This window comes from Desmodus rotundus, chromosome 1 (assembly GCF_022682495.2).
Source record: "Desmodus rotundus isolate HL8 chromosome 1, HLdesRot8A.1, whole genome shotgun sequence".
Classification (NCBI taxonomy): Eukaryota; Metazoa; Chordata; class Mammalia; order Chiroptera; family Phyllostomidae; genus Desmodus; species Desmodus rotundus.
Genome location: NC_071387.1, coordinates 45,623,284 through 45,648,947, shown reverse-complemented (window position 1 = coordinate 45,648,947; position 25,664 = coordinate 45,623,284). Strand labels below are relative to the sequence as shown.

At 38.1% G+C, this 25,664-nt stretch overlaps 1 protein-coding gene across 1 annotated transcript in view; it reads right to left on the bottom strand.

Moving 5' to 3' along the window:
• Positions 1-3,324: 3,324 nt before the first annotated feature.
• Positions 3,325-25,664, bottom strand: part of ALDH1A1 (aldehyde dehydrogenase 1 family member A1) — a 53,185-nt gene continuing 30,845 nt past the window's right edge. The window contains exons 8-13 of the mRNA XM_024555501.3: positions 21,626-21,728; positions 20,855-21,039; positions 14,782-14,946; positions 11,726-11,883; positions 8,630-8,704; positions 3,325-3,915 (exon numbers count right to left, since the gene is read on the bottom strand). Of these exons, the coding sequence (XP_024411269.2) occupies positions 3,843-3,915; positions 8,630-8,704; positions 11,726-11,883; positions 14,782-14,946; positions 20,855-21,039; positions 21,626-21,728 (759 nt within the window). The 3' untranslated portion in view covers positions 3,325-3,842. The remainder of the gene's footprint in view (positions 3,916-8,629; positions 8,705-11,725; positions 11,884-14,781; positions 14,947-20,854; positions 21,040-21,625; positions 21,729-25,664) is intronic.

The window sequence follows — 25,664 nt, the reverse complement described above, 5'->3', positions numbered from 1 at the left end:
GGAGGGTGGGGCTAGCAGATTTCCCATAGTAGGAAGCTCCACGAAAGTGGGGGCTCTACCCCCCACCCCAAAGCCACACAGTTTAGTCACTGACACTTCCTGAGTCTGCCCAGAAATCTCTACCCTAGCCCAGGCAGCTGACTCCTCAGCAGGGTGTAACCTATGCAGGGTGGGGAGACAGGAAGTCCAGAAGTAGAAGATATTGTATTTCCCCAGGCTGATGCTGCAAGAAGTGCTCCACCCAAGAAAGATTACACCTGTGGTGTGGGAAAGTGACTCAGCACAGGGATCCTGGCAGCTATCTCTTTCGTTCTACCCCCAGAGCCACAAGCCCTAGTCTCTTCTTACACAACTCTAGTCCAATCTGCCCTCCCTCCACCGGAGCCCTGGGTGAGTGGCTGTGAACAAGATTTTGTGTATTGGTTCTTTAAGGGGGTTCCTGTGTCTCTAGTAGACTCTTTGTGTCTCCCTGGCAGACAAATCCCTGCTGATTTTTACAGCTAGATGTTATGTGGACACCTTTTCTGGCTCTGGTGCTCTGGTGCAGCCTGATGTGGGATTGAAACCCATGCTCCTCAGGGGGAATCTTTGCAGCTGAGATTCCCTACAGAATCTCAGCCACTGCCCGTGGGAGTGTGGGCAGCCCTTTTTGCATCTCTACCCTTTCTACCAGTCTTGATGGGGCTTCTTCTGTAAATCCTTGGTCATAAGACTTCTCTTTCAGCTGGTCTTTAGTTGGTTATTCAAGTTGCTTTGTCTACATTTTATTTGTCCTGGGAGGAGGTGAGTGTAACATCTACCTACTCTGCTGCCATCTTGGACCCACAAAATTCTTTCACCATCAAAACAGGAGGGTTCAAATGCCATTTCCAGAGAACATAAAAAAAAAAATCCCGAAGTAAATCAGCAAATGAAATCCTAATTGGGAACTTGTGGTTCATGTAAAAATGTAACCTGGTTATTTAATATACATTGAAAAGGACACCAAAATATGAGTGTAGTTGATGATACAGGTGCACTTCTAAAGGTCCAGTGAAATTAGATGCTCAGAAAATTACACGCATTGCTCAGGAAAAGGGGTTTTTTGGATACCTCATTCCCTTCTGAATTTTGTGAAGAAATACCTAAAATTCTCTACTTTGGGTTAGTGCTATTTTCAGTTGGCCATGAGAATTTAAGAACAATATTTTCTCCTATTTCTCCTTGGCCATTTCTAAATAAATCTAGAAGCATGTGAACTGAAAATGGGGGGAGGGAAAAGACACTGGACAACTGGGGATCCATAGCTGAGTCCTGGCATTGCCTTTTAATGAGCAATTACTGCCAGTCCTAACACTTAATCTGGTATTCCTGAAAATAAAAGTGCCTTCTACCATGTGGATATTGAGGACAATGAGACCATATTTGCTTTCGTATTTCCTGTAGCACATGGCCTAACAAGATACCTTTTAACTTTTCAAGGTTTTATGATCGCCAGTGTGGTTTTATAAGTTGGAGGAGAAAGAATACAAATGATGTCTGCAGGCTCAGAATGAGCCAATATAAGACAGATACTTTCTGTTTAGTTCTGTAATGTCTTATTTATACAGCAAAGGTTTAATTTTCAAATATTTAAACTTGCTTCTGGCTTTTGTCTTGTTCTGTGTCCAGGCCTCTATGTTATATACATTTTAAAAAATGGTCTGGTTTGATGCCATTACAGTATTAACTTGTCTACCTATTAATGTATTTATGCATGGTTTTAAACACATCTTTCAAAAGTGTAGACACTGTCTGGCTTTCAGAGAACACAACCCTCCTCTGTATTTGGATATTTTCCCCTGTTGATGTCCGAAGATCTTTCAGGTCTCTTGTTAGACTGTGATTCCTCCGGTTTTCAAAATGGTAATTATGCCCTGAAACTTACAAGATAATTCAAATTGCAAATCTTGTAGGTCCACACAGTTTTGAGAAACCCTTGTAATTGGAGTTGGAATTATTTCAGGGCTAAGGAGCTACCGAACTTCATTCATTCACACATTGTTGCACTCCTCCGCAGCAGCGATCACAATGCCCTAATAATGGCACTAAAGTTTCTGTTAATGTTAAAATGGTAAACTTCATAATTTGTATAATATCTGAAACTGAAAAAAAAGGTTACCCTGGAGATGACTAGGTTTAAGTTTTAAGCTGTTGAGCTAAAAATATTTTAGAAAGTGCACAGCAATACACAACAAATTATTTGCTCATTTTGTTTCCTGCATGGGAGCACAGGCAGAAGCTCTTTGTATGAGGGCATAAAGATGTAAGTAGGGTTCAGTTAGTTTTACACAGAGGACATTGTTTTGGCTGCTTTCCCTTGATCCCCAGATATTTCCTCAGAACACTCAATGGTACCTTATTGCGTAGAACAGCATCTTCCAACATGTGTTTCTTAGTGTTAATTGGTGTTAAGTGGGGTTAGGGAGAAGGCAAGTTCACTGATAAATAAATTTGGAAAAAGAAACCCTATTAGTTTTGTAGGGCTTCTCAGAAGCTAGAATGTGCTAATGTTCAATTTGAAACTCTAAGAGGGAAAAATATTACATACGTATAAAGAATTTTTCAAAAATTTTCCAAATGGAACATATCCTGTGGAACAACACCCTCCTTTTTAACTACAAATGAATCATCAATTAAGGTTCATATCCAGTCGAATTTCCTCCATGAGCCCTCTCAATTTCCTCAGTTAAAGGTCATCACTATCCCTTTGGCACATTACTGCACTCTTATGGTTCTCAAAATTCTCATTTCCAATATAAGCCCCATTCTTTTTTCCCTCTCCTTCCTCTTTTTTCTTTCCTTTACTTCCTTTCCTCCCTCCCTCCCTCCCTTCCTTCCTTCCTTCCTTCTTTCCTTCCTTCCTTCCTTCCTTCCTTCCTTCCTTCCTTCCTTCCTTCCTTCCTTCCTTCCTTCTTCCTTCTCTTCTCTTCCCTTCCTTGCTGATGGTATCTTTGTTCTCCACTAAATTAAAGAACCTGGAAATAATGGATTGTCCACTATTCACCTGTGTTCTATAACATTTAATATAGTGTTCTATGAGTTTTAATCCCATAACTTTGTAGGAACTCAATAAATGCTTGTTGAAGGACTGAAACCATCTAGCTCAAATGTTTGCTATCAATTTTAAGAATTCCTCTAGAAAATGAAATATGTTTCTTTATCCATCTGAGAATAAGTAGATTAGATTTTAATTTCTAAATGCATCTTTATGCTCAAGGTAACACTGTTTTTCAGCGACTGGGAGAATAATTTACCATAACCAAGACTTCTATTATACTTAAAAAATTCAAACTTAACAAAGACTCATGCAAGGTTGTTTTTATTAAGCTTTATGATTAGATTACAGCTAAGTATTTCAGGGATTACTTCATTTGACAAGAAGACAAGACATTTTAGGAAACATTTCAGCAAACTCTAAGGACTTCACAGCTACTGGGAACAGAGCACATCTACTCTGCAGTTAACAGGTATGTTAATGGAAAGAAGCTAAGTGACAACTGGTCCTCTTCTATACAATGATTATCCTGGACAAGTAGCTACAAAGAAAAGTGCATGACTACTGTGGAGCTAGAGATATCTTGTATCTAAATCCATCCTTTTTATTACAGATAGGACTTGGAGGTCACACATCAGAAGGTAAATGATTCAGTAGAAGCTACACGTCAAGTATTCTATGTGTAGTATTAGTGCTAATGTGATTAGCTTATGTTTTTAAAAATCAAGAAAACAACAATTTTGTATTTAAAGCCCACCATAATACATTAGCAACTGCATGAGATGCTTAACCATTGGGTATTCTTCTCTCTCTCCTTGTAGTTTCTTTATGAGTTCTTCTGAGAAATTTTCATCGTGACTGTCTTAACCTCTGTATACTCATGGAAACCGTATTCTCCCCTAGAGAGAGTGGGGAAACCAAAGAAACCCACAGAGTTTAGCACAGCAGTACAAAATGTACCATAGTCCATGATTTGGTGCCTGTTTGTTCTTGCTTATCTGGCTAGGAACAAGGAAGATATTTTCTGTGTACGGAAGCTTTTCAAAAGCAGCTAGCCAACCATAAGATATGTGGTCTTACATAAACCTCCTTGTGGGGAAAATTTCGAACAATTTTTTTTTTTTTGCATTTTAAATAATCATGTACACTCAGTTGATTTTCACAGAAATTGTCCATTTTTGACATTGTTCTATTTGACTATAAAAGAGCTTACCATACACACAAAAATTCTAGTTTAGGTTAAAATACATAAGACAGACATAGTACAAGAGGAGAAATATTAATATACAGGGTGGGGCAAAAGTAGATTTACAGATGTTTTATGGAAATAATACAGTAATTAGTAAATAATAAGAAGAATAAACTCTGTGTTTCATGTACTCACACCTATAAACCGACTTTTGCTTCAACCTATATAATCATTTGAGTAGCACAGAAAAACTAATAAAGTCAAGTGTAACTTAGCTTAGTTATTTACCACACGTGATTGGCCCAGAAGTGACGAAGGGGCTAAATAGGACCAGGCTTCCACTTTTATTCTAACAGGTTCTAACAGAGAGATCTTGAAACAAATTATTTTCTATCTGTAGTTTTAACAATGTCTTTTGATTCTTGGCAAAATTAAAAAAAATCTGACCTATCGTTAGAAGTTTTTCTTCCTTTTTTCATTTGTTTATTTTGTTTTTAAGAAAGGGAGAGGTTTCATTGGCCTAAGTACAGGCCTCTTGGCCTTTTTGTGGTTGTGGGTTTTCCCATTCAGAGCCCTGCCATTTCTTTGCTTATATAACTCTTGAATCAAACCCAAATGATCGGAAATTAACCTGAGTCAATCAATTGGAACTCTGGTATTCTATCTTGTTTATCCTATCAGGTTTATGAAGACCTCCTATCAGTTTTGAAGATTGACTATGATTTTCCTTTGTTAAAGAGATAACTAAAAAGATTAGGCTAAGTTACTCTCTGTGGTGTTTTGATGAGAGGATTAAATTACCTGTACCTAGGAGAACTCTTAAAATCCTAACACTAATGCACATATAAGCTTACAGAGGAAAAAGATCTTGATCCTTTCTGCCCCTCCCTTCTGGTGATGTGGGCAGGTATGTAGAAGACATCTTTTTCTTCTGGGTAACCTAATCCTCCTACACTGATTCTTTTCTTGGGCCATTAAGCTCCTGCAAATGCCTTCTAGAAGCTTCAATGAGCATGTTCTTCAAAGTAATGAAAGGGTTTAGCCTCAGTTGTCTGAAACCCATTAAAGGATAACATTTTAGTATTTTTATCTCACAAAGTTAGAGAAATTAATCCATGATTATTGCCAATAAGCGCCCCACCGCATTTTGGGTTACAGCACCCTGGAGACTCGGGACCTCAGTGAGTGATGTCATCTCACACTCAGGTTGAAGTAGGTCCCCCTCTTTACTGTATCTGTGCATATGTCATGTGCATCACATAACACAGCAACAGCTCTGGACACTTCTTTTGCCTTCCTTGTCTGTGGGGGACTAGTTCTGTGCTCCTAAAATCTTCACTACACCAATAACCTGGGAACTGACTGAAATGCTGGTTCTGCTTCAGGAGGTCTGGAGAGAGGCCTCAGACTGCATTTCCAAGCCTCTCACCCAAGCTCTATATTGTCCTAACAAGTCGTGTCTGTTTTTCACTCCGGACTCAGAAATTAGCCTGATATTAATTAAGGAGGCACAGAGGAAATGTTGGCTGAACTGACAACATTTTCCTGCTCCTCTTTTCCAAAAAACACAGGAGGAAAGAAATACGTTGTGGCATGCCGAGGGCCAGTAAAGTTTGAAATGGCATCCTAGTGAAGTGTCAGTTCTGTTAACCTAAGTAAAAATCAGTGCAATTACACAAAGGGAGGAATTTCTGCCGTTTAACTGATTCCAGTGCCGGCAGCACCAGAGAGGCAAGTGCAGGATCAGACACTCGGCGTGACCACCACAGTACATCCACATACCCTATATTGGGGTCTTTGAGGGCTCTGTTCCCCACTGATGGATTCTACCTTTCTGCCATTGAGGATAGATTATAATTGAACTCTTGGGAGTTGTTTGAGGTTATCACTTCAATAATTCTCTTTGGACATCTTGTAGAAAACGACTTGTTTATTAAGTTTGTCAACTTTGATTTCAGGTGGACATAAACAGTAGCACCCTCAGCTAGCATTTTTGAAATTAAAAAAATTACCATATAAATTTTTCCTTTGTATTTTAAAGAGGAAAATTATCTATGCACACATTACAGATTTTTAGAAAATTATTCAGGGTTGATTCCTGTTTTCATCCCTCTCCTTTTTGATTTCCTTAATGTCTCAACCTTAAAGTTTGACCAAGTGATATTAAACAAAATTGACATGTTCGGTCTAGTTTAGTTGTTTCATTCCTTTTGATTATTTTATTTTCAACATTCTTAGGGGAATGTGTTAGATAGCTGGGCCAGCATGAACTTACTGTCCTTCAGAATTATCTAACCTTTGTTTTAACTTTTTGTACAAAGTAATTAGTTTTCCAAGGGACTCTCTAATAATGTATATTATAAAGAAAAAGAACTAGGAAGGGAAGAATCTATTATTGAGTCCCCACTTTGTTACAGTTACAATACTATAGAATAAACATGTAGTATGCCGTTTTATTCTCATACCCATCTTAAAAGGAATGTTAACATCTCCACCTTAAACAGGAGGAAATAAAGGCTCAAAAGTTGTACAAACTTGAACCGGGCCGCATGGTTAGCAAATGGTGCAGTCGGGATTTAAATACAAGTTGGTTATCTTTAATTATGTTTTCTTTACTATGCCATGCACTTTTTATGGGTTGATCTTTTGCCACTCACTACCTCCTCAACAACATTTTAAAGATATCCATGGATTTTCACTGCTCCACTAATAACATGTAACCCAATTTTCTTGGATTCAGAACTTCTTAATCTGTATCATATTTAACTCTGGATTTACATTTCCCACCTGCGTAAATCCCTGCCAGCCAACCAAATTCACTAGCCCTTCACCATGCCACAGGTAACATTCTGTTCAGAACTACCTTTTTTCCACTCACTAAATTCCTACCCTTCTTTCATGCCCTATATTGAGTCCTATCTTTTCTGTAAGGTCTTTTCTTATTCTATCCACTGCCATTAAGCTTTTATTCACTGAATTTACACCGGAGTTACAACCATGGAATCATAAACATGGCAAGGAACTCATAGACCTTCTACTTTCTTCTTCCACGCTATCCCCACGACAAATGCCATCCTTGATGGACAGATTAAAATTGCGAATTAGATGCCATAAATGTTATACTCTGGTGGGGCCCCGATTTTCTGTTGTTTAATACTGTGGCTGCACTTTAACTGCTTCCCCACCTCGGTGAGGTACAGGCTCCCAGTCTAGTACAATTTATTTCATAGTGTGTGTAGGTTATTTTGCACCTTCTATCTTTTTACACATTCCTCCTGCCACCACAGTTATATGAGAGATGGCACATGGTACCATGTTCTGGGGCTCCTTGGCTTATATAAGTACTTAATGAATATATGTTGAGAAAGAGGATGGGTCATTTTATTATTTCCTTTTTACACTGGCTCTCCAAAGATAATTATTTCATTGTAATTTTGCTGATTTATTTAAATGACAAAGTACATGCATTCCTGACCTTTAGCAACTGAGACTTACTTTTGCTGTTTATAAAATGGGCAGCTTTACTATGTTTGGTTCCATAGGATTTGTATATAATGCACTTGTTTCCTTTATGACTTTTAAAATTTACTGCTAAAAGAAAAAGGACTCATGGACATGGACAACAGGGACGTGACTGCTGGGGGGAAAGAGGCATAAGGGGACTAAATGGTAATGGGACAAAATTTAATAAAGATTATATATTTAAAATTATTGCTAAATATAAGAAAAATTTAAGAAATTAAGTGGTTAAAATTGTTCAGCAAAATTAAGCAAACATAACGCCATTACTTTCCCTGTGCACATATGCACGTGCACATTTAAAAAGTCTGTATGCCCTGGTTTAAACGCAACTAGAGGCTCATAAAGGCATTTTTGTATATATTCTTAATTTAATCATGACTATAAAACATGTTTTCTTTAGTCAAATTTCCTTTTCAGTTTAGATTTTAGTACCAAGAATAACTCATTCAGGTAATTTAAACGTTGGGGGTCTATATCAACAATAGTTCAACAAATGACAGCCATTTTTGTTAACTGAAAAAAATTTTTAGATAAAGACACCTAATCTATTTACTTAAGAGGCATCATATTCAAATCATCATAGTGTCCTTATATTTGCACATTTCTTACAACCACTAATTTGTAGTTTCTAGCTTCTTTCTGGGAATGTTTTCAATGACCAATGCAAAGTGCTTAGTATGGCCTCTTAGGAATAGTGGGAGTTTATTAAGTTATATCTCCCTTCTGCCACTACAGTTTTATGCTTAGGGGGTAAACCCAGCATTTAAAGAAGTTATTTGGCAGTGTGAGTCTCTAGGAAAGAACAGAGGCAAGTTTTAATTCGAGTAGCAACTATGGAATAATTCCCTGGGAATGACAATCATTTTTATCGAGGTAAGTATCTTAACAGAAAATTTTCTTACAGTTCTCGTCCATTTCCAGACATCTTGTATCCGCCAAAGGGACACTGGGCAGACACCACACTGTAGCAATTCACCCTGGGAAGAAAAAAATATTATAGATCGTATTTAACTTATGAAATAACTCTTAAATATGGAGCTTTAGAAAATTCAGAGAACTCTTTAAGAACTCCATCAATTTCAATAGAACGTAGTCATTGTGATAAAAAGTAGCACTGTACATTAGGTTGCGGAAGTACAGGTGTGTGTATACCGCCTCCAAACAAATAGGAAGGTGCCACTCTGTGTGCATTGCCATTTTGATAAGACGTTATGTCCCTGAGAAGTTGCAGTTTGAATTATAAAACATAGAATAGCCATAGGAAAAGGGATGTGGCTTGCTAGAGAATTACAGTAAGTTTTGTAACTCTCTTGAGAGTTGTGTACTTGACAGGCTAGAATCAATTTTCTTTCACAACGATAATATGTATCATATTATTCAGTTCACTTTTTAAAATTAATTGATTCAATAACTGCTTCAACTGAGGCCTTGGCAGGAGTTGAAGTTCATTATTAATTTGTTTACTCTTTGCCACATTTCTGAACAAATATAATTACAAAAACATGAGTGATTAGAACTAAAGAAAGAATTACGGTAAAAGATCAAGACAAGGGAGAAAGTTAGATTGCAGTGATGCAGGACACGAGCCATTTGTTTAGACTTAAGTTCCCTGGCGGCCAAAGTGAACAGCAAAATCTAATTATCTACATGATTCTCATTATACATAAGAGAAAAAAAATATGATTTAAAGAAGCAACATTATTCTTTTAAAAAAGTTTCCCTTCTTTCACGCCATTATAATAGGGGACCAATAGTGTTACTTCTAGATAAATTGTATTATGCTTGGAAACGTTTGGTTATTAATTTGATCCTGAGATAATATACAGACATTTTCTCAATTACAAGCATTTATTATTCCAATTCCCAGAGTTCCATTATTTTCATTGGACCACAGAGTTCTTCCCATCCAATCTGTCTTCCTGGAGGATGGTTCCTTAAATAAACTTACACTCTCAAAAGATACTTTACTTCATTGCTCTTTGAACTGCAAAATCAAATCATTATTTTGGAATTATGGGTAAAATACCAAAAACTCTGGGATTCAATAGTTGTCTGGAAAACATCAAGCAGTGACTATGTTTGGGACAATGCCAGAACATTCTTATATTTTAAGATATACAGTAGACATTATTATATCTTAAGATACAGGAATGAAAGTATGGTCAGCTCTGTTTTAAGAGTAGAGAAATTTCTGACTGGGGATTCCCATGCCTGGATGATGTCATAACAAGCTTCCTAATCAGACAGGCAAATAACATTCTGCTGTTACAAACTCAAAAAAAGTGAAACGTGCTTTTTTAAAAAGCACAGTAAATGAGTTTGCCCTTTTGACTCTATACTGGAAAGGAAACTGTGTTAGTGTAAGTAAACAGGGAACTGAGAAATGCTCAGTTAGAGAAAACTAAAATGATCAGCCTTGCCAACAGATTCTCTGTTTAAGATCCTGTCTTGTTTCAAAGGAAGGTGCTGTGCCCACAAACCCTGGCTCTGCCCCTGAGAACCTAGATGATCTTGGGAAAGTTACCCAGCTTCTCTAAGCATATGTTTCCTTCTCTGTAAAATGGGCATGATGACATTTAATAGGGTTGATACAAGGTGTAAGATGATGTATAGAATCATGCTTCATACAGTGCTTGATACATAGTAAGTCTTTGGTAAATGGAAATAATACACACACATACAAGAGTAATGAGTTTTATTAATAATTAGACCATAGAATAATTCTACATTAATCACTAGCTATACTGATTATTCAAGAAAAATTCAATTTTATTAAGAGTTACTAAAAGAAAACACCCCATTATAGGAAAAATCAGGCTTTTGAGCAGTGGTTCTCAGTCCTAGTTACATATGAGAATCATGTGAAAGCTTTGAAAAATACTCTTTGAATAGAAGAGCTATGCCCGGACTCGATCAGGGAGACCGATGCAATTGGTAGGTTTAATGTACACACTCCCCCACCTCAAATCAGTCTACATATGTTTAAAGCTACGCAGACTACTCATGTGTAGCCAGGGTTGCGAATCACTGCCTTAGAGTCTGCAGTTGGTCTGAATCTCAGCTCTCATTCATTGTGTGATCCTGATCAATTACTCAATATCACTAAGCTTTTGCTTTTTTCATTGATAAGTATGACATAGTTAAGAAGCTGTAAGGTAAAAAAGATAATGAACACAAAGAACCCAGTGCCATGCCTGGTGTAGAGTGCATGCTAACTAAATGAAGACTCTCCCTTTGAGCAGGGACAACATCCGGGAGCCATCAAGAGGGGTAGGGATTGCTTGTCTGTGTCTTCAACATCCAACAAAAATTTTAATTGGAATGGATGTGATATTGTCGGGAAGGAAAATAATAGTGGGCTGTTGCCAGAACTGAGGGCATGAAGTGAGGTTTGACAAGAAAAAAATACCAACAAAGCAGTCCAGGGACTGGGGAATGGGGACTGGGGACTGGGAAGGGGATAAAAGAGTTTGAGAGGCACAGCCTCAGCATTTATATCCCCTATATTCAAGTTTAAAAATCAGAGATATAAACCAGGTCAAAAACGAGAGGGATATGATTCTTCAAACTGAATGTGTTCTTCCAGATTAAGATCTTCAAACATCTCTAAAAATCCCTGAGTAAGAAGCCAGTGTAAGAATTAAATATTTGCATACACAGGGGCACCAAACAAGTACTGTCTTATTATCTAATTAACTTGATTAAAATATAACTTTTATCTCCTTTGTGTTTAACATAGTACCACGTGCCTAGAAATTACTTAGTAAAATTTATATTGTATTACCCATGTATCAATAGAATATTTTGGGCAATCAATTTCAGAAGGCTGGGAAAATACCCTTCTAAAATTCTTCCAGTGCATCAGGGTTTTGTTTGTTTGTTAGCAATGGTTTTTCCAGCTGGCCATGTGACCCCCAGTGAAAAAATCAAAATCTGAAAGGTTCAAAGTAACCTGCTAATGTAGTCAACATTGGAAGGCAGCACGTGCACTGACTCACCACACCGTCCCGGCCTGCAGAGCGGAGGAGACCGTCACGGCTTTGTCCAGGTCTTTGGTGAAGACTCCTGCCGATAAGCCATAGAGCGAGTTGTTTGCTCTTCTGGTCACTTCGTCCACAGATTTAAACTTCATGATCTGCTGCACTGGCCCAAATATCTGTAGCGCAAGAAATGAGTGAAATAAAGTAATGCATTAAAACCACATATTTTAAATTATATTATAGTTTTCTTTTTCCCTTACAAACTATCCTAAAGTACGACTTTGCTTCTTATCTGAGACCTATGTGTAAGAACCGAGATGGCAGCTGCTGGAATACTAGGATAAGACAGGTGTTAAGTTCTCTTTGGGAGATGAAATACAAAAAAGTAAGGACAGGTTTATTTTCCAGAATTGGATTTAGTCTTCCAAGAACTTAATGATTATGCATGAAAGCATTAACTATAGAGTTGCTTTTCCATTTAGGAACATTTAAAATGCTCTTCCCAGTTTTCCTCATTTTCCAAGTAACTACATAAACAGCAAACCCAAGAAAGTAGTGTTCGTTCTACTGGATAAATGAGTGGGCAATGATTGATAATAATGATTTAAATATCAGTTTACCATCAGTTGAAATATCAACTATTATATTGGTTTTAGATCTCATCATATCAACCAAATTAGTTGAGTCCACATGAATTTTTGTTCAGATTTTACTCTTCAGCCAAACCTTTTTCAACTCACATATACCAAACAAAATGATTCTTTACTGCAAGAGCTTAGATCCTTACGCACTCTGCTCCAGCCAAAGCATGAGTATCATGGACAACGACCGTAGTCACAGGACAGGAGACAAAAATCACTGTTTGCTCATTTCAGTCTGAATCTTCTCACTTTTGCTGAACTCTCTGGGTAGTGCAGCCCAAACTCAGTTTCTTCTGTATCCTACCTCTTGCTGGGAGAAAAACAACTGCATTTTCTCTTAAAAAATAAACTTCTATATTATTTTTCCACATAACATATATTGAAATTAAAGGAAAGGAGGGATCCTCCAACTGTTAGCAGAATTCTCTGGGAAATGTAAAGCAGAGGAGACAGAACTCAGAAAGGATAAGTAGTTTTCTGGTGTTCATCACTGTAGGAGGGGACAGCTATTATTGTCATCCAATTAGAGGGAAGTGCATGGCCAGATCTGCAAACTGGAAATAAATAGGGAAAACAGAGAAGCAAATGTGTGTACATGATCAAACAAGCTTTTTCTCCACATCGATTCAGCCCTCCACTGAATTACAACTTCTGCACTCACTGACAAATATTTGTCTTATTAGAACTGTCATTCTTGCTTATCTTGGTTAACACCAGATAGAAAGAACTAGGACAAAAGCTCCAATTAAAAAATCATTTATTGTTTTCCTACAATATTCATAGAGCAGCTTGTGTGCTACTTCAAAGTAGGAGCCTGGGGCCATGTGCTGCGTTTAATTAAAATCATGGAAGATATTAACACATTTATTACAGTAGCTGCTATGTATCTAGTTTTCAGGTTACAGTATCATGATAGATTTATAAAACACAGGAGAAGGCCTTTGGATTCTGGGGTAAACAAAGAGTTTATAGAGTTGACCAAAACACTATACATAAAAGGAAAAATGAATAAACAGGACTGCCTCAAAATTAAAAACTTTTGTTCTGAAAAAGATCTGGCTAAGCATATGAAACAGCAAGCTGGAGAATGGGAGACTATATCTGCAAGCCACATAGCCAACAGAAGACTCAGTATGAGGGTACATAACGAACTTTCAAAACTCAACATAAAAATTAAATAATCCAATTAGTACATGGACAAAGGACATGAAGAAACATTTCATGAAGGAAGGTAACAAATGGCAAATAAGCAAGCATAAGAAAAGATGTTCAACATCATCAGCAAATACAAATTTAAATAACGATGAGCTATCACTACATACCTATCACCATGGTTAAAATAAAAATTAGTCACAGCATCAAATATTGATGAGGATAGAGAGAAATTGGGTCGCTCATACACTGCTAATGGGAATATGACATCTTTTAGCCACTCTGGAAAACAGTTTGGCAGTTTCTTAAAAAACTGCATTTACTATATGACTCAGGAATCGCACTCCTGGGTATTTATCCCAGAGAAATGAAGACTTATGTTCACACAAAAACCTGTACACCGATGTTTATAGCAGCATTTTTCATGGAATTTCCAAACTAGAGCCGACCCTAAAGTTCTTCAATAGGTGAATGGTTAAACCAAGTGCGGTACGTCCGTGCTGTGGAATACCACTCAGCAATAATAAGGAAAGACTATCCTTACATGCTACAACCTAGATGAATCTATTCGCGACATCTACATTGAGTGACAAAAAGCCAACTCCAAAAGGTTACATGAAGTATAATTTCATTTACTTAACATCTTAAAATGACAAAGCTGTAGAAAAAGAGAACAGATTTATGGCTAAGGAAAAACCAAGGTGGGGTAGGAGAGATATGGCTTGGCTGTTAAGGAGAAACGTGAGGGAGTCATGTGGCGATGAATGATGGCTCTGTGTCTTGACTCTGTCAATGTCAACACACTTGCTGTGAAACTATAGTCTTGCAAGATGTTACCATGGAAGGAAACTGGGTAAAGAGTACATGGGATTTGTTCTGTATTACTCCTTCAATAATAACTAAGTCTACAACACTCTCAAAATAAAAAGTTTATTTTAAGAACTGCATATAATTTTATCCTTTCCAATGATTTTCAAATATTTTATTTCCAAAAGAGAAAAAGCAGCATTGCAGATACTATTTTCATTTCTTTAAATCTGTGAAGGGGGCACCCAGACATCATTAAGCATCCTGATCAGTGATTGGCTGGATATTCTTGGCCTGCCCAATGAATTCCATACTATTTTTATTATGGATCACAACTTTAACCAATAATAGAAATAGAGAATAACGTTTACTGAGAAAGATGTTCGAAGAGCTGAGAGTTTTAAAGGGACACTGTTTACACACATGCAGACAAAATATGGCAATAAAGGGAACAGAAGAGACCAAGCCATTTACCTCCTCCTTGGCAATGCGCATCTCATCTGTCACATTCGAGAAAACTGTGGGCTGGATAAAGTAGCCTTTATTTCCCCATGGTCCTCCACCACATTCCAGTTTGGCTCCTTCTTTCTTCCCACTCTCAATGAGTCCAAGTATTTTTTGATATTGTTCCTTATCAATCTATTTGAAAAATACCACATGAAAAGGGAAAAAAAATTAGCAACTTGTAAAAAGAATACATTGCATGGCCTTTTACTGAGGACTTCACAATGCTAGGATAGAGTTGTTAAGTCAAAGAATGAAAACAGCTGACAAAGGCTCAAAGTCACTATTTGGGTATATTTTATTTTTATGATTTTTGAAGAGATTTTTAATGATGTGTTCATGAACTTTGAAGATAGAGATTTGTATTTAGTATTTGTTTTACTGTTATATAAGAAAAGTATATTGGAAGTTCAAACACATATAAACCCTTTCATATGACTGTCATTTATTTACACTAGAAGAAATGCCTATTAGTCAAACACACTTACCTGGAAACTGTAGTCCAACTGAAATAAAGAGAGTGATAAGAGGAAAAAAGACCTTTGATACTGGGTTGAATTAGCCATGGCACTTGGAAAGCAGATGCTGTGGGACTTGAGAAATACTCCTAGACCTCTGTTTGGTTCTCCTCCCGCCTTATCATCTCCTCTGGCGGGTCCGTGCTGACCACAGCCTGGCCATCCTCCCCAGTCCCGATGCCCCTGGGGCAGTCACTGGGTCTGGTTTCAATTTCTGGTCTATCTGATAGTTACCATCCTACTTCATTACATGGGCCACATCTAAACATGTGACAAGAACTACAGAACTTAGATGGTTTATTAAATAATATTTTTATAAGGAGAAAAATGAGTGCAGAGTTTTGTCTGGGAACACCAGGAGCACATCCCTCTCCTCCACGCACTGGAATTAGTGTTACCTATTGTCTCAGTTCCTACATCGGGATGTTGAAAGATTGGGTAACTCTTGGACTCCAAACCATCGGTGAAGACTGTTTTGTCTCTCGTAAGGCTGAGGTTAAGTTTCAAAGGAAAATCTTCATATATCAAGGAGTTAAGGTGAGGGCCTCTTGACAGTCTAGCTTGTCTTTTTCACCACTTAAAAAATGTTCGTTTTCTTCCTTGACTCTGCAAACTCTCCCATCTTCCAAGGCCCAATAAAAGCTTTTCTAAAGTTCAAACTGTATACAACCCAGCAACCGTAGCCAATTAAATGCTATTTGAAACTAGAAACTATTTTCTCAAATTGGCACAATATTCAGTACAATGTTGCTCAATACTCCACAGTGTACAATATTTAACTGAATATTCTGAAAAGAAAATCTTCCTTCACTTCCAGCAGATTAAGGAAGTTGCAGTGTTGATTTAATAAGTTTTATATTTAATAAATATAAAGAATTTAATATTTACATTACTGCATATTATTTACTACAACTGGACCAAGAGGAGAGGTTAGGTAGCTCTGTCTGGCTAAGACATTCCAGATTGTCAGTAAATAGACAAGGGTTTGTGTACTTCTACACAAAGGCCTATTCCAATATATATCTCTGCCTATGCTTCCAAAAGTCTTGATTTCTTTTTTTGTTTGTTTTATCTCAGGATGTATCAATATTTTCCAAGTCAGAACTTTTCCCTGTCTGTGACCATAATGGATATTTGGAGACAATGTGGTTCCTGATTATGTGCTGGCACATAGAGGCTGAAAGGATTTGTTTGATAAAAAACTTGTATGGTCACTAACTTCTAAAAATATAGGAATTTATGTTTTAATGTCTGGTTACCGACAATATTGTCATACAACCAGCAGCTCCAGCACTGCATTATAGCAAAACGTGCTTGCTGGGCCTATGAACCCTGAGAAAAGAGACACCTACTGAGAAAAGCCCCTGGTGCTTAACTGGGATCAAGGAGCCATGGACAAAGCCAGAGGGGGGTAGGGCTGAGGGTGGGAGTTGGGGGTGGATGGGGTGGGTGGGAAAATGGAGACAATTGTACTTGAACAACAATAAAAAATAATACATACATACATACATACACACACCAGAGCCTAGCAGCCATTTCTACACAGGGGCCTCTCAGGCAAACTGAGTTTCAGGGAGAAGCCTGCATTGAACTGCCTGCCTCCTGTTTCTGTGGTTCAAAACTCTGTTTCTGCTGGCCAAGCCAGCCCTTATAAAGAAGTTCCTGGAATTGTATTTCAACCAATAGGACTGAGGTTTTTCCTGTATAATTGAAGCTGCACAGCTATAGCCCCATTTGCTTCTTCACCATACCATCAGAGATGCTCCACTCTGACCAATCAGGACAGTGACGTTTGGACCAATCAAACTTCGAAGATTTGGAATCCTCTTTTTCCGTGAGGATGAACCAATCAGGGACCAGAGGTGAGGACTTCTCTTTATATAAGCCAGCTCCCCTCTGGCTTAGGAGCAGAATTTTCCTTTCCACTGGAGAGAGAAGACTGTGTTTCCCTGGCTAAAGCTGAAACACCAAACAAGTATCGCTGGAGTAAAGCAAGGAGAGGGGAACAGAGCACAGCAGAGCTGTCTAGCTAGACAGGGGCCTTGCCCTGGGGCCACCTCTCAGCTAAGCTTTTTCATAACTGAACTGTGACTCTATTGAGCTGTTCCAGGGCCATGCTGTTCTCACAGCCGTGCTGTATCACAGTTGAGCTGTTTGCATTGGGTAAATCTTCCTTCTTCTGCACCCCAAATTAAGGATTCCTATTGGTGTTGAATTGGCACCAATGACCATGGGTTGATAGGCCCCACCCACTCCAGACCTACCACATCACATTTCATTTTCACAAGACACTCAGCTTATTCAAATACACAGGGAAAACCGAGAACGTTGCAGTAAAGTTTAGGACTACTGACAGAAGTTTCCTGTTATACTGAGGAACGTATTCAAGTTTGGTCTGGCTACTTTTGATTCACCATAAATATAAAACTTCAGAAGATTTCACATTGGCCATATCTGAACTTGGCCTTCCTTTTAGACCTCAGGAACTTCTCAATAATGCTAGGATGTAGCAGGGGCTCTTTACTGTGTGATGGGCCATTATTAGCTCATGGGCCAGTCTATGTAAAGTAATGGGGCATGACCAACAGTCTCAAAGTAGGTATTTTGATGTGTTTGTGCAAATTCTTTGATTCCTTGGGATTGATTGGCTGATAAAGAAAACAGATTGAGAAACAACATTGACAACCCTCAAATTATTTGGAAACCATAGACCATCAAGAGCAATGAACGTAGACATATAAAGTTATTGACCTGTGATAATAACTGTCATCATAGGTATAAATGGAAGCATGTTATTTTCACTTATTTAACAGGAATTTGAATATGTACTGTGAATCCAACACACAGATAGATACTTTATATAGATTACCATATTTTTCAGACTATATGACACACCGGACCATAAGACGCACCTAGGTTTTAGAGGAAGAAAATAGGAAAAAAAAAATTGAAGCAAAAAATGTGGTCCTGCTCCTACCTCCTGTGATCCCGCTCCACCACTGCCCCCCACCAGTGAGCCAGCTAAGCTACATTCGGACTATAAGACGCACCCCCATTTTCCTCCCAAATTTGGGGGAAAAGTGTGTCTTATAGTCCAAAAAATATGGTATCTTATCTTAATGACAATAGCCCCTAAAACTTTATATCACTCTCTCCCATTTTACAGATGAGAAAACAGAGCCTCAGGGAGGTTAGGTTTAAATCCAGCCTCTAACTCAAAAGTCCATCTTTTTACACCAGGCCAAGTTGTGACACTGTTGTGACGTTAGCACATTATGTGGATATCATCAATCCTTTTCCAAATGAAAATACTGATTTCTACAATTTTTAAGTAAATACACATTTTGTCTATGAAATCAAATTGGAAAAGCACTTTATCAATAAAGAATTTAGCCCTGGCTAGTGTGGCTCAGTGGATTGAGCGCCAGCCTGACTTTGATTCCCAGTCAGAGCACATGCTTGGGTTGTGGGCTAGGTCCCCAGTAGGGGGTGCTTGAGAGGCAATCATACATTGATGTTTCCCTTTCTTTCTCCCTCCCTTATCCTCTCTCTAAAAATAAATAAAATATTTAAAAATAATAATTTATATGATATATCATATATATGCTAAAGCTTGGTGAATAAATGTATCTTTCCATAAACTCTTTCTTATGACAACAAATGATTATTTTTAAGAGTAAAGAAGCCCCAAAGGGCTTTTCAGCCTTTTACTTCTCAGAGTCCCAAGATATCTACTTATTCTTTTCCAGCGCAACCTGTGATAAAAATCTGTTCATTTATAGAAATTAAAGTCTTGTGTTAGGAGGTATACTAACGGATCCCTAATCCGGGGGAAGGTATTGCCCAACAATGTTTAACGTTAAGTATCTTAGGTATTCTCTTCCCACTCGTTTTCTCCCCTTCCCTCCCCCCCATTCTTAGCCTTCCTCTCCCTCCCTTCCCCTAACTTCATCTATCTACCTTTTATCTATCTATCATCTTACAGCAATATATTAAATAGGAAGTAGGAAAAGTGCTTCTGTTTGCATTGATAAATGTATGGATAGATATTTAGCGAGAGAAGTAACTACAACTGAAAATTTAGAATCACATTTTTTTTTTGAATAGGAGACAAGTTAAAATTGAAGTTAAGGTATGTCTTGGCATCCAACTGAAAAGTTACCAAATATGATCAAAAGAAGCAACTATTTCTATGTACTCATTGACTCCAAGACAAATACAAAGTATAAAAGGATAATGTTAAACAACTTACTACTTTATTTGCCAAGTATTTTTGAGCTTTTATGTCTGACATTTGGCATTGCTAACCCTAAGATTTCCCTACTAGGATACCTTGCATGAGCAGAGAACTACAAGACAGCCTTTTAACTTCTCTCAACTGTAAATCCCCTGAGGTTGGGCAGCATAACCTCCTGTTTCTTGTGGCATTGTCAGGCACCCGTCCCAGGGTTTAGCTGATAGTCGTGTTCAATGAATGTTGGTTAATCAGATTTAGTTTTGGTTTAGTGAATAAGTCAAGAATAATGTTTTTCCCCCCAAATCAACAGTGTTGAATAGTGTATATTTTTTAGTCAAAGAATGAAGCCTCTGAGCTTAATGTGTAGACCGTAGAGCAGCCCTATTGACATTTGGGCCAGATAAACCTTTGTTGTGGGCTCTCCTGTGCATTGGAAGATTTTCAGTACCCTCTCTGGCCTCTACCCACTACATGCCACTGGAATCACTCCTAGCCCCCAGACGTGACAACTAAAATGTCTCAAACAATGCCAATGATCCCTTTGGTGGGGGGCAAAAGTGTCCCCCACTGCTCTAGATCGAGATCTCAAAGAGCGAGAGTAAATTTAGAACCAATGGTCCAGGGGCTTCCATAACAGACAATAAACAGAATGGGGCAAGGAAGAGGAAGAGGTGACCTTTGGGTAAGAGGGAGAAAGAGTTAAAAAGAGAGACATTCTTATTGACAGTGGCTCTAGCTAGACAGAAGAAAGGGGAACCCTGGGGGAATAATTGGTCTTTAACAACTAAAAGGAGAAGTTTGCCACAAATCCAGGAACTCAAGACCATTCAGGACACTTGGGTCACCGTTAGAGTAACTGAAGACAATGGAGGGAATTTAGAGACATCTTAGGTGCCTCTATTTGTGGGATGGAGGCTGAGACAAAGGATTGATTGAGGACGAAATATGTAATAGAAGCGTAAGAACTTTGAAGTGAACAGAGAACTGTATATAGAAATCAGGAGGCATGCAGACTGGAAAAAACAAGAAATTTGTATCATTTGTTGTTGTTTACATCTTTTATCCTCAACATGACTCTTAAACTTTTAGACATAAAAACCAGGCAACACAAAAACAGGACATTTACTTCACTGTTGGGAGTTAGATTAATTATTTTTTTTAACCACTACAGTGTTGTCACCTAAGAAGACACATGTCTGGGAAGTAATATTATTCAATAAAAAGTAGTCCTACAAAGGACACTTTACTCTTGTCCATGGAGAATGCTGTCCCTTTATTGTATACGCACCTGAGGGCCTTGATTGACTCCTGGGGTGAGAGGATTCCCAAGAACATACTTTTTAGCCCGCTCAACACTCCTTCGGACAAACTCATCGTAAATTGATTCTTCCACAAAAAGCCGGGATGCTGCTATACAGCATTGGCCCTGGTGATAGAATAACCCAACGTGTGCAAATTCAACGGCATTGTCCACTGCAAGGAAGACATTCATGTTAAAGAAGAGATCTTTTTATATATTTTATACATATTTCTCAGAGGCAATATGGTGATACAGAAAAACCATTTCATATTGATTCAATATATTCCACCCCTTATCAGCCAGGTGACAAATTAACTTTTCTAATCCTTTCTGATTCTGAAATGATAGCAACAAATAGTAAAATCTGAATAAATGTGGTGGTTGGCCTCAGTTCAATATGTCTGAGGGTATCTCACTATTCTTAATGTGACGCTAATATTTAATGGTATGGAATTTAAAAATATATATTATGGCTCCTAAATGTAAAACAGTTAATTCATCTAGAGTTTAGCTGGGTAAATAGTAATCTCTGTTAGCCTTATCTTGAGTTATAAGTTTAATAATGTCTCTGTTAGCCTTATTTAGAGTTATAGCTTTAGGACATTGAAGAGATTTTCAAAAGTAATTTTGGACAATGAGTAACGCCTTGCACCTTGGCATTAGAAGCAAACACTTTTGTAAATTTCAAGTTCACTCTGTGACATTATCAGACACCACACAGGACGAAGGGTGAACCATTAACAAGTGGCTTCTACTCACAGTCTGCATCAGCAAACACAATGCACGGGCTCTTTCCGCCCAGCTCCAGGGTCACCCTCTTCAGATTGCTTTTCCCAGCAGCTTCCTTGATCAACTTGCCAACCTGAAATGGAACATTACAAAAGAGGAGGCTTAATCTGCTCTCCTGAATGCAGGCTTAGTTAGCATTTTAAATTCATATGAAGTGTGTGCCATCATTAAAAGGCATTTTTCAAGATTTGGCACCTTCATACGTCAAAGGCCCCTTGTCCAAGCGTAACTACATGGTGAATCAAGAAAATGCTCGTGAGGAGAGAGATGAAAAATACAAAAGCTAATCTTGGTGTCCATGGCTAGACAGGAGGTTCTCCTCTCATTTTAAGCAGAACATCTTTCTCCTCATAGATTTGACATTATCTTTCTCCAACTGTAACTTATATATTTGACTTTCTACCTTCTACTGAAATCTAGAAAACTCTATCCAGACTCATTGGCATATTCACCAACCCCGGAATCTCATCTCTCTCTGTTCCTCATTAGGTGCCCACCGACCTGGGCTGCTTCCAATCCTACCCTTCCTTTGGGTCCGACTCCTGTCTGAGCTTATGTTTGAATCCTTTTCTGATGACTCTAGGTGGACATGACCCACTCTTCCTCTGACCTCCCATGGGACCCTCATGAGGACTCTTTCAAAGCCTCCCTCACACTGCATTATTTGTATAGATATCAATTCCCAAACAGATGTCACCTCCTTTGTAGCAGTGACAATATTCTATCTCTGCATACATCTTCTCAGCACGATCTACCTCAGTGGGCTCACTTGACTGTTGATTGACTGACAGACCTTTTGCTCTCTCCTTCTACACCTTTGGAGAGTGGAGTTAGGAGAAAGGAATTGGACCTGTGTTCTGTGCTGCTACTTCAGTTAGTTGGAACCCTACTGTTCTGGTTGCTTCTTTAGTGCTAGTTGCCTCTCTTCAGAGAAAGACATTGTTTTAATTTTTTTCTTAATGGATCTCTTCCCCACAAGATTATTTTCTGTCCTTATTTTTATTTCCCATCTCTGAAACCTGGCCTGTATTATAGCTATTATACTTTTTAAATTAAAGTCTTAATGCTCTAAAATGATATTTACATTTAAAAAAATGATTCATTTTAGTTTGCTTCTTTTATTCTCTGGATTTCATTTCCTTCTCAACACAGATTTTAATAAAAAGTTTCTATCCCAACTGAGCAAAGATAAGTAGATGCTTGCTGAATGTGCGTTTAAATTTTATGTGGTTACTGAACTGACTACATTACAGAGTAGAACATTAATTAAATTGCTAATGTTGTCATCTTCTTTAAAGATTTATGGGACTAAATCAAACCCCTAAGATTAATAAAAGTAAACTAAAACTAGACTTGCAGTGGGAAAACCTTGCCTGAAATTTCTGTTGTATCCCATTTTCCTTCCATACATACTTCTTATGACAACTTTAAACAACTGAATTTTCATTCAAGGCAATTAAGAATTCCCTATTTCCTAGATAATATCCCTTGCCTTTTGCATTTTGAATTTGCTACACACCTTTTTTCTGCATCCTTTTTTTTTCTTTTCTGTTCCTTTTTTTTTTCCTTAGAAAGGTTTACTGGAGAAACTTTATTCAAGTAGATAATTTTTGTCTGGGGGGAAAAAGTAGGCTCAGAGGCATTCTTCTAACAGCTACAGATGTCAAAAGAACTAGTCTGAAGAACGGTTAGAGGTGCAAGTGAAGTAGAAAGATTACACCTTTACTTAGTGCCAGGTCAGATGGCAAATATGCAGGTGTGCTGGAGTTTCCCCCAAAGTACAGCTAAAGGCAAAACAAGGAAACATCAAGTTTTGTCCTATGATTTTCTTCTCTTAACTGGGAAAAATGTAAAGGTTCATCATTTTTTCCCAAAGTAGTCTGCAATGAAGAAAAGATGAGAACTATTAAGATTATGGTAAATAGTATGTACCATGAAACTGTGGCCTGGCCATGTGGGGCAGATGTGCCAATGCTCCTGAAAGTGTTTTAACTTACTGTACCCTCTACTAGGTGGGTTGGATTCTGTTTTAAATGAATCCAGTGGGACATTAAAATTCAGGCCTTGCCAGAAGCATTTTTAGAATGAGATTCATTGCTACAACGGCCACAAGAAATGTAATCCATAGTTTGCTTCTTTTATGGCATTTGGTAAGTTCCCCACCTGCCAGGTAACAAACCAGAAGCTAAAAGAATTCAGAAAGATTGATTTTTCTGTGTAGCTTCAAAAATCATCTTAGGCAACTTAATTTTTTTTGATACTTATTTAGAAGTGGTTACTGTGCTGGTTTCTGGAGATAACAATGAATAAGACAGTTTTTGAGGATAGTCAGCAAAGAAGAGAGTGTATGAGAAAGCAATGAGCGTACACTATAATAATTACATGCTATGGACAATAGGAACACAGATGGGGAGTTTTAAAATCAGGATGCTTCTGGGACTGCGGAGAAAGCCAGAGAGGGAACGTGGGGTGGGAGCCATGCTACAGTAGATCGTGGTCTCTTATGAGCAAAAGCCTGGAGGAATGAAAAGACCCATGGGATGATTAGGAAGTGGTTACCTCTTCCCTCACAACTCCTAAACCAGTGCGAGAAATAAAGGAATGAGGGAAGGAATGAGGAAATGGAAATGCATACAGAGCATGCATAAAAACCATGCCATTTCCTAAGTCCTCGTTAGGGTACTAAATGTTTTACTACTCATTAGCTCATTCAATTTTATTATGTACTGCTCAAAAAGTTAGATACTATTATTTCCATTTTACAAATGAAGCAAATCAAATTTAGCAAGAATATTTAACTTTTGGAAGGCCTTCTAAGAGGTGTAGAGTCCGAATTTGACCCTGGGTGTTTCCTAGTCTTCTACTCTCAAGGTTTCTTTGTTGGTAGGCAAAGTGTCCCCAGGATGCTCTAGGGGCTCAGGGATGAGCCAAGACAAACAGGCAGTGATGCTGCAGGTGGGATCAGGGGAGAGTAGCCCCTGGCCCACATGAGCTGGAGAAATGAGTAGGTGTGTGACCTAGAGCTGCAAATGTACGCGGAGTTCCTGCTGAGGTGGGTCTAGAATGCTAGGCTGAGGGATTTGTGCCTTCCAGCTTCTTCCTGCTCTGCGATGATCTCAACCTATGACTTCACTATTTTTTAATTACAAGAAGAAATATTTATTCACCTAGTTTTAAAAAGATCAAGAAAAATAAAGTTTGATTTTATACCATTTTAGTTCTCTAGGAAAATGTTTCTTTACATTGGAGTGTGTAGTCATAGTATAAAGTAGTACAATTAGTTTTTCCTCAGTATCTAGAATGTTCTTGTCTTTTGATCTTCAGGAAGTTAAAAAAGTAACCATTGTTCAAACCCAGAGCACGTCCTAGCCCCCATTTAAATATCATTATTCCTTCATACAGTATGATTTCACCACTTTCTTTTGTTTGCAATAGAAAATCATCTCAACTGGTGGGAATCCTTTCTCCCAAACTCCACCTTCCAGCCGATCTCCTCTTCTCTCCCTCCTGCCTCTCTTTGCAGTACCCATGGCTGAGGCCCTGTTCTTTAACCAGGTGGAGCCAGAGAGGCAGAAAGGTTAGTCTGGGCCAGCAGTAACATCCAGGCTAGATGAGCTACTGGTCTTTCAGAATGATGGTAGAAGAAAGAGTCCCATATAAGGAGTTAAGGTTGAGGCTCTGCTATTTAAGTTTTACAATCTACAGTTTTATATTATTCATACAAATCGTTGTAGCCTAATTTATATTTTCTATCATAAACTGTACCTAATCATACAGCAAGTTCTCATTGGTCCTATTTCTCATCGGGGAAAGTAATAAATTCACTGGAAACACTTCACTCCAGTCCTTCTAAGTTGGTAATAGGTATTTTGTTTCATCTCAGCTACATCTGCTTATGTCCTATAAACATGTTTGAAGGTTAGAATGAGAAACAAATCGTTAGCAAGAACTTTCGTTTGAAGGAAATGTCAGTTTTAAAGCAGTTACGTAAAACATGCTTTTGACAGCT